At 57.1% G+C, this 9346-nt stretch overlaps 1 protein-coding gene across 1 annotated transcript; it reads left to right on the plus strand.

Moving 5' to 3' along the window:
* Nucleotides 1-6373: 6373 nt before the first annotated feature.
* On the plus strand, nucleotides 6374-7620 carry LOC119336067 (peroxidase 1-like). The gene is made up of 2 exons (XM_037608103.1): nucleotides 6374-6652; nucleotides 6741-7620. The coding sequence occupies exons 1-2, from the start codon at nucleotides 6440-6442 to the stop codon at nucleotides 7518-7520; spliced, it is 993 nt and encodes a 330-aa protein (XP_037464000.1). The 5' UTR covers nucleotides 6374-6439; the 3' UTR covers nucleotides 7521-7620.
* The last annotated feature ends 1726 nt before the right edge of the window (nucleotides 7621-9346 follow it).

Raw genomic sequence — 9346 nt, forward strand, 5'->3', positions numbered from 1 at the left:
GTAGGCGGCATGCTCGTTGGGGAACTCATCTTGGACGGCTCCGACAGCGGGTCGAGCGGCCGGCTGCTGGGGGGCCGGAGGCGGCTGTCCAGCAGGCGGAGGCGGTACCAGCCCTTCGCCCTTGGTGATTCGGGTAAGCCAGTGGCACTTCCGGGTTGTATGGTTGGACGGCTTCGCGCCGCTGTGGAACTTGCACGGGGCGCCAAGGGCTTGCTCGTAGGAGAAATCCGGTTGCCAAGCCGGCCTGCCGCCTTTTTGCTTCTTGGGAGCGGGCCACCCCTCAGGTTGTTTGTCTTCGACTATGGCTACGTGCCGACTGGCGGAAACCGGCATCGGAGCCTTGCGCTTGTTGTCGTTCTGGTATGGGCGCCGAGTGGACTCTCCAGCCGGTGTCTTGGGAGCCGGCGCAAGCACCTTCCTGGAAGCGTCGACTCGAAGCTCGGTCTTCATGGAGGACTCGGCCGTGGCGTATTTATCAGCGATGACTAGCAGCTTGTCGAGGGTAGCCGGCTCGTCGCAGAGGAGTCGGTGCTTGAGGAGGGTGCCTTCTCGGCACCCGGCCGTGAAGTATTCTATCACTTAAACCTCGTGCACCCCCTCGCAGGAGTTGCGGAGCTCGGCCCAACGCGTGAGGTAGTCCGGGTCGAGTCGGTGGGTCCTTGTACGCACAAGGAGAGTTGCCTGGGCTTGGGAGCCCGCTTGTAAGTGCTGGTGAAGTTGCAGATGAAGGCCTCGGTGAAGTCCAACCAGCTGTTGATGCTGTAGGGCTTGAGGCTATTGAGCCAGGTGCGCGCCGTGCCTTGGAGCATCAGGGGGACGTATTTTACGGCAACACGCCGGTTGCCGCTGGCTATGCGAACCGCGATGGAGTAGTCGATCAACCAGTCTTCCGGCTTCACGGAGCCGTTGTACTTGGGCGTGTCTCTCGGGAGCGAGAACCCTTTGGGAAAGGGCTCGTCGCTGATGCGGGGGCCGAAGCAAGGCGGCCCGACATCGTCTTCTTCTTCTAACGCCAGGGATCGCACAAGGCGGTCAATCCTATGGCGGGCATCGTTCTCGCCGACTCCTTCGCGGCAACCAAGTCGGCCGCTGAGGGTCGGATGTGTGACAGGCGGCAGGGTAGGATATCTTTCCCATGAGGTGGAGGAGGGGGAAGATCGCCTCGTCGCTCCACGGCTCGAGGGCGGCCTTCTGCGTCGCGCTTGATAGAGATCCGTGTTCGGCTTCGGCTGGCAGTCGGCTCTTTTTGCTGCCTGGTGCAGGCTCCGCCCGCGGTTGGCGTACGCGATGTCGCGCCATGCTCTCGGCGCGGGGGTGGGCTTTCGGTGCGGACGCCGGCTTCGTGCCGCTTTGCGGCCGCGTCGATCAGCTGCTGGATCCGCCTGGTCATGTAGGGGAGCTCGTCGGCCCCTACTCCGTTCAGCTCGTCTACGACCGACTGGGCGGCGTGTAGGTTCTCGAGAGGCGTGGCGTAGACTGGGCGTTCTGCCCCTAGCATATCGGCGACGGCCGCACCGCGTTTCTGGACAACGCCGGCCCGACTCGGCCCATCGGGAGGCGGCGTTTCGAAGGCGGCGCGGTCGACCTCGTGCTGGTGGGCCTCGGTAAGGCGTCTCATGGTGGCTAGCTTCCGGCCCTCCGCGACGAGGGCAGCGCGGTGAGCCTCCAGCGCCTCGGCGTCGGCGTTGGCCGGGATGGGGACGGACAAGTCCTGCAACACCGTTTGCAGGGCGTCGTGGGTGTTCTCGATGGAGGCGACTCCGTGGCTGATGACCAGCACCTCGGTAATGGTGCTGCCGCCACTGTCGGCTCACGGGAGAGGATCGTCGAAGACCACCATGTTGGTGGGGAAAGCGTCGAGTGATGCAGTGTCGGAGTCGACAAGCATCGGGTCGGTGGAACCGACCGACTCCAAATCCATAGCAGGCTCGCTGGAGACGTGGAGTTGGTCGAGGAGGCTGACGAGGCGGCTCTCGAGGCAGCCGGTGCCCGCGTCGGATGCGGGCTCGTCGGAGGCGCGAGTCTCGTCGGAGATGCGAGCCTCGCCGAGAAGGTCGGCGAGGCAGCTCGTCGCGCAGGCGTCGGTGACACCTTGCAGCGCGTCGGGGCAAGCGCCATCGGGCATGCCGGGCTGGCTACACCCGCGAGGGAGGAAGAGGGTTCCCGTCCAGAACAAGTCTCCGGACGACGGTGCACCTAGCCCCACGGTGGGCACCAAATGTCAGGTGGTAGGTGCGACATATGCCAACGGGTGGCTAATCATAGTGGGAGCCAATAAGACGTCGCCGGTGCCTGGAAACGGGATGAGGCGAAGACATGCACGCCGGCGAATCTTACCCTGCTTCGGGGCTCTCTGTGGAGATAACACTCCTACTGCTGCTCTACGGGGTCTCCGCATGATCACTAGATGAATAAGTGACTACAAGCTGCTCCTAGAGCTGTTCGGTGAGAGGAAGAAGAAGGGCACGGCTAGCTCCTCTCTTCCCTTTACGTGGTGGCTAAAACTATTAGAGTCCAACCCTTTGCATGGGTGCCCCGGGGGGTCTATATAGGCCTACCCCTGGGGGGTACAATGGTAATCCGGCTAGGTGTGGGCCCTAGCCGTCAGTGTCTTCGCCCGCCGGCTTCTCCGCCGGCCGCTGGGGCCCGCCGACTTGGTGGGTCCCGTCGGTTGCTGGCTCCCTAGTCGACAAGCTGGCCCCACCGTCGAGGGCCTTGTCGGGGACTGGTTACTGTTGCCTCAATCGTGATGACGAGGGCTTTGTCGGGGTCGGCATGGATACAGTGCCACCGCCTTGGCGGCGATCACTGTAGCCTCACCTTGTCTTGTCTCCTTAATGGGGCGCTTCCTTCGAGGGAGGGAACCAGCCGGCTGTGGGAAGCCGGCTATACCTTAGGCCGACTCGGGGAGGCCGAGCCGCCTTGGGGCATCTCTCTGACTGGGGGGACCCGCCGCCTGCGGGTAGTACAGACATCTTGTCGTGGGTGATGTCATAATCAACATGGCAACAGTGCTGCGCCGGACGGGTGATGGCCGCCCCGTACGGTGCACTGTAGCCACCCGTGCTCCGGGATGCGGGGATGGCAGGCCTTACTGTAGCCACGCCCCGTCTCATCGCCGTTATGTGGCTGCAGAATTTGAGGGTGCGGCCTTGGCCGCCTGCGGGGTGGCCGGCTCCTCGGAGTCGGCATTCTCGTGTCCGGCTACGTGGAACCGGCCCTTAGGCAGCCAGTTCCTTGGAAGCCGGCCCTCTCGTGGCTTTATTCAATGGGTCTTGGGGCCAGGCCGCCTCCTGACAGCCGGCATGGTTGACAGTCGGCCGGGGGAAGGCGGCCCAGCGTCTCTGATGTCAGTTGGCCTGATTGGCTTAATTGGCTTGTGATTTTTTCAGATGCCCCAGGGGAGCCGGCTAGGCTACCCGTGGTCATTTACTCCGACAACTTTTATAAGCACAATTGAGCTATACTCTTGGATTACTTCTTATTGTTGTTGTACTTCTATTATAACTTGATATGTTTGGGTATGTATTTGGAAGTCCTAAGCCAAGCATGTATTTCACGGAAAGCCGACAAGGAATTCCGTTAATAAATGTGAGTTTGATTCTTTTGAACAACTCTCATGAATTTAGTAGCTCCTTTTAGGAGGCCTTCAATGACCATAGATCGAGCCTATACTATTAGAGACGGCTGGGCATTTCAAGGTGTAGCATTGTAACTGCTATGTAGACTTTTTTTATGAGGGATCAAATCCCTCTCTTCTTGTTTTTACTAATTCATCAACATTAAGGATCACAATGTATCAAATCAAATAAAAATTTATTGCAGCATCTTATATTATCTATTTGCATACAATCATACTCAATTCGATGGAATTGTTTGATTTTAAAGGTGATCTCGTATAGTTTTGCACATAAGGAGCTATTTCTTCGTTTCGTCCAATCATTAATAACTTGATTGTTTTCTAGATAATAGTAGATAGAAAGAACACTTGTAAGGATTCCTATTTTGAAATAGTTATATAAGCATTTAATATTCCAGAAGTTAAAAATTAGACGTTCCCTCAAAAGGTCTGTTTCAGCGAACGCCTTGTGGCATGTCCGATCTCCACACATGAATCTGAGCGTGTTTGCTGGAAGGACCATTGGGAGGGAACACGTTAACACAACACAATCATTCGTTTTTTTATGCTTCTGAGGGAATGACCTTCGTGACGGAAGTTTGTTTTCATATAATAACATCGTAGCAATTTCTATGTGAAACATGGCAGTTCTTCTAAAGCAACATGACAAATTTCTGAAGACACGCATGGCAATTTTCTTCTTGGCAGAATGACAAATCATGTATTTTTTGTGGCAACTTTTCTCGTGATCTAGGATGGCATTTTTTCATGTGCAAATCTTTGGTATGTAGGGCAATTGCTGCATGACAAATTCCTGACAAATCTTTTTTCTAGGACAACAAATTTTTATTTTCAACATGGCAAATCTCTATGTTATAGCATGGCAAATGTATATTTTTAAAGGGAATATATTAATATTGTCAAGATACTAATTACACCAAGCCTCTACACTAACAAGATGTCAAAGACATCCAAGATGCGCATAGCCCGAAATGAAAACAAGAAAGAAATAAAAAACCATAGGCCTTGCCACAGTGATCTATTCCTCTCAGCACCAACACACAAACCACCGTAAAAACAACACCCGGAAAACATAAAAGGTCTCGAAAAGCGATGCCTTGAAGAGGAAAACAATGCACAAGTGTTGTCGTTGTCCGATCCAAGATCTTAGGTTGTCACCATGGAGAAAGTCCGGGCTCTCAAAACAATACCTATCAGTCACAACCAATGAAGGTCAGACCTTAGGTTTTCACCTTGAAAGTCACGACTTAGCACACGAGGAGCAGCACCAAAAATCAAGTCCTCCAGTGTTCCTGCCCCAACTTGTCACTATTGCTTCTGAACATTATCAAACACCCGGCTGACTCAACCGCCTCCAAGGCGCCCTCCGCCTTGTTGATCGCCCGATTTAAGCCACCATGGCTTCTCCACCAATGTCTATGTCATGGAAATCGAGATACTGACATGTTCCATGGTGTCAACAAATGACAGAGCTTCGCGCCACGCCCCCATGGAGCCGCGTAGGTTGATATGGACGCGCACGACTGAATTCTATCCGACCCAATATCCTGGGGCAAGATCTCCGGCAGCAGTTCCGGAACACGTTGACAACCAGATCGTTGCCATGATGCGATAAGAGCACTAGAACCGCCACCACACCACTGCCTCCACCATGTCGACGCCATCGCCGCTATGGCGGAGGACAGCAGCCTGCGCTGCCCACAGTCTGCACCGTCGGCTGAAGACGGATGCTAGATCGGGGCGGATCCCGACCCGCCACCACCCCCTCACCTGCACGATCTTCCACCTCGAAGCTAGTCATGCGCCGCCGGTCCCAAGCGCCGCCCGGTGGGGATCCGCCACCGTGACCATCGCCATCGCGGTGTCCCGACCTAGCCGCGCCACCCCATGGTGAGCCCTGCGCGAGAAGGCGAAATGCTCCGCTGCCGCCGACATTGGCCAGGCTTTGCCTGGTGGTGTCCTCTGGCGACGGCGAGGGAGGAGGGAGGGAGAGGAGGGTGCTGGCGGCGGCGGCCGGAGCGCCCTCCCCATCGCCCACAGGAGCGACGTGGGAGGGTACATGGGCCATGGCAACTGTATCGGTCATAGTATTGACAATTCCTGAGCGTCTGCGGGGAGTAGTTTTTTGACGGAACACTCCCGGATGGCGCCATTTGCTCAAACGAGCCTCTTGTAGAGAGCATTCATTCGGTCGGGTGATCTTTCTAAAGAAACGTTAGCTGTTACTGGCGTTCTTTAATGTTTGGTCCGGAGGCATAGTCGGACACTTGGATTCAACACAACAGAGATCACAGCACGGCTGAGATCTTTACTTTGCACAATGCAAGATAGGGCAGCCCCATCGAAAACACTACAGCCTACGCAAATGATTGGCCAAATACATGTGAAGTTATTCTCTTGGTGCAATCACTAACCTAATCAGATCAGTGCGTTCCCTTCCGGAGAAGAGACAGATGATAGATTGATGGCATGTTACCATGGACGACACACTGGTCATGAATTGGCCTCGGTGCCATCCATTTTTGCTGCATTATTTGACTGGTTCGCTTAGCTGCGCGCGGTTGCGTACGTTTGATAATCGAGGCGGTTGTATGGAGGTGGAAGTTAGCACATGCGTGCATACGCAGCAACCGGGTTGTCACGCTGACACCATCCACTCAAGTCTACGTAACCGGCCATCTATAAGTACAACGAGTTGCAAGGACAGAGATCACTCAAGTAGTACGAAAGCATTCTTGTCTGCAGTCACATACAGTAGTAATTGGCGCTTAATCCAATCGTGTAATTTGGTTAAGGTCCATGGCGATCAGGTCTTTGCTGCTCCCTCTGGCCCTGCTGGTTCTCGCAGCAGCTAGCTCGGCAGCGGTGGCTCAGCTGGAGATCGGCTTCTACAGCAAGACATGCCCGGACGCCGAGAAGATCGTCGGCGAGGAGATGGCCAAGATCATCGCCGCCGCGCCCAGCCTCGCCGGCCCGCTCCTCCGTCTCCATTTCCACGACTGCTTCGTCAGGGTACATAAATTACCCGTTCTTGTATTTCTGCTGCTATTGATCATGGAATGTATGCTTACATGTCCATGCAACGTAAATTAAATTGCAGGGTTGTGACGCCTCTGTCCTGCTCGAATCCACCGACGGCAACGTGGCGGAGAAGGACGCCAAGCCCAACAAGAGCCTGCGAGGATTCGGCTCCGTCGAGCGCGTGAAGGCCAAGCTCGAGGCCGCGTGCCCGGGCATCGTCTCCTGCGCCGACGTGCTCACCCTCATGTCCCGCGACGCGGTCGTGCTGGCCAAGGGCCCCTTCTGGCCAGTGGCGTTGGGAAGGAGAGACGGAAGGGTGTCCAGTGCCACGGAGGCCAGCAACGAGCTGCCTCCGGCCTCCGGCGACGTTCCTCTGCTCGCCGAGATCTTCGCCTCCAAGGGCCTCGATCTCAAGGACCTCGTCGTCCTCTCCGGCGCCCACACGCTCGGCACCGCGCACTGCCCGTCTTTTGCCGACCGGCTCTACAACACCACCGGTGAGAGCAGTGCCTATGGCCTCGTCGACCCGTCTTTGGACAGCGAGTACGCCGACAAGCTGAGGCTCAAGTGCAAGAGCGTTGATGACCGCGCTATGCTGTCTGAGATGGACCCCGGGAGCTTCAAGACCTTCGACACCAGCTACTACCGCCACGTCGCCAAGCGGAGGGGCCTCTTCCGCTCCGACGCGGCGCTCCTCTTCGACAACACCACCAGGGACTACGTCCAGCGCATCGCCACCGGCAAGTTCGACGGCGAGTTCTTTAAGGACTTCAGCGCGTCCATGATCAAGATGGGCGACGTGGGCGTGCTCACCGGGGCCGAGGGAGAGATCAGGAAGAAGTGCTACGCCCCCAACTAGCGTTCGTTGATTCTTAGTTGTTGTAACTGCACTGCATGCATGTCTCTCGTATTATCCACTGTGGTGTGATGTATTATTGTTAATGTTACATTTTTTTTTCGAAAAGGAGGAATACCCCCGGTCTCTGCATCTGGTCGATGCATACGGCCACTTTATTAATTATTAGCACAAAACCTTACAAAGTCGTACAACAGTAAAACCAAAGCCACCATCTTCGCAACCTCTGTCGCTACTCCTATCTAACTGATGAAGGGGCGCTGATGGTCTGGGCCTAATACCAAACAGACCTCGCAGCCAAACCTAACATCTAAGACCTGAGGTCCCAACCTGGACGCCTGCCGGGTATGGGCACCCACCAGTCCGGCGTGCTCCTCAACCAGGCCGCCCGCCGGGTATGAGGCCGCCACAACCACCTACCACATATCCATCTTCAGAGTTGTACTGTTGTAACAGCCTTGCCTGGTCTCGCTGCCGCCGACGCCACCACGACGCCAGACAGCGTCGACCTCCTGCGCGTGTCCGTCACCACACATCTGACGCCCAGCCTCCGCTGCTCCATGCCGCCAAGAGCCGCCGCCAAGAATATGTAGAATGAAACACCGCTCCACCGAAGGGAGGCAGCACACCCCCACCCCTCACCTGCAGACCCTTCCAACCGATCCCAATATCCTTGGCGTCGCCTCCAGGAAGGTTACGGTGCCTAAGGCGCCGCCGACGCCCGATCCGCATCGGATCTTGGGCTTTCACCCGGACAAGGGTTGGAGAGGAGAGATGGTGCCCTCAGCAACGCCCCCAAGGAGGAAAGCGGCGCCAAAAATCGGCGTCGCCGCTGCCAGTCAGCCTAAGGCTGCCAAGGTTTCCCCCGGACACCGATCTGCTCCACCAGAACACACCGGAGGTGGATCCGGCAAGATCCAAACCAACCCGGGGACTGGGAAGGGATGCACGGAAGGGAGAGGGGCAATACCCGCCGTCGGCCGACCCCAAAGCGTTGCCGAACGCGGCCCGCGTCGCCGCGAGGTCAGCTTTGGCTGGGGCGCCGGCCGCCATCCCCGACCCCCAGCCCATCCCACCACCTCCCCCCGGAGGAAGAAGAGGAGGGGAAGGCCGAGGCCGCCACTGCTGCGCCGACCCCTCCGCCAGCCACGGCGGAGGAAGCCGCCCACAGCCCGCACCGCCCGCAGCCCGCCCCAACCGGATCTGGATCGAGCCGCCGCCGTCTCCACACCAGCCGAGCACCACCGAGGAGCAGACCATCACGCCACCCGCACACCCGCGCGCCATCCTGCGCCGATGAGGGGCCGCGCCGCGGCGCCCCGCGAGAACGCCGTGGCCAGATCCAGGTCGACCGGCCCGCGCCAGCCCTCCCGAACGAGGCGATGAAGACGCCCCGCCGCCGCCGGCGCCGGCCGGGCTTCGCTCGGGCGCGCCCTTTGGCGGCGGCGGGAGGAGGAGGAGGAGAAGAGAGGTGGAGAAGGGCCAGCGGCTAGGGTTCCTCCCCTGTCGCCCGCGGGAGCGCCAGAGGAGGAAGAGACCGAAAATAATGGGACCGCTAGGATCATTGTTAATGTTACTTAGTAAATCATTTCTTGTCCGAAGACCATGGCGCACCTACATACGTTAACCCATGTTTGGCATTAGTGTTTTCCTGTGTTACTGAGTGCTGCTTATCAAGGATAGCAAGTCATCTTTCGCAGAACGAAAAGAGATAAGTACACTTTTCAACTCTCAACATAACACTATGTTTCGAAACCAGCCAGCCATACAATGACTATCATCTTCTCCCAAAAATGCTAGGCCTACGAACAGCTGTTACGTAACCTACG

The sequence above is a fragment of the Triticum dicoccoides genome, chromosome 7B, assembly GCF_002162155.2.
Source record: "Triticum dicoccoides isolate Atlit2015 ecotype Zavitan chromosome 7B, WEW_v2.0, whole genome shotgun sequence".
Classification (NCBI taxonomy): domain Eukaryota; kingdom Viridiplantae; phylum Streptophyta; class Magnoliopsida; order Poales; family Poaceae; genus Triticum; species Triticum dicoccoides.

Excerpts from the sequence above, each read along its gene's own strand:
- LOC119336067 (XM_037608103.1), top strand. The coding sequence starts at position 6,440 with ATGGCGATCAGGTCTTTGCTGCTCCCTCTGGCCCTGCTGGTTCTCGCA. Across the intron at positions 6,653-6,740 it reads TCCACGACTGCTTCGTCAGG|GGTTGTGACGCCTCTGTCCT; the intron begins GTACATAAATTA and ends ATTAAATTGCAG.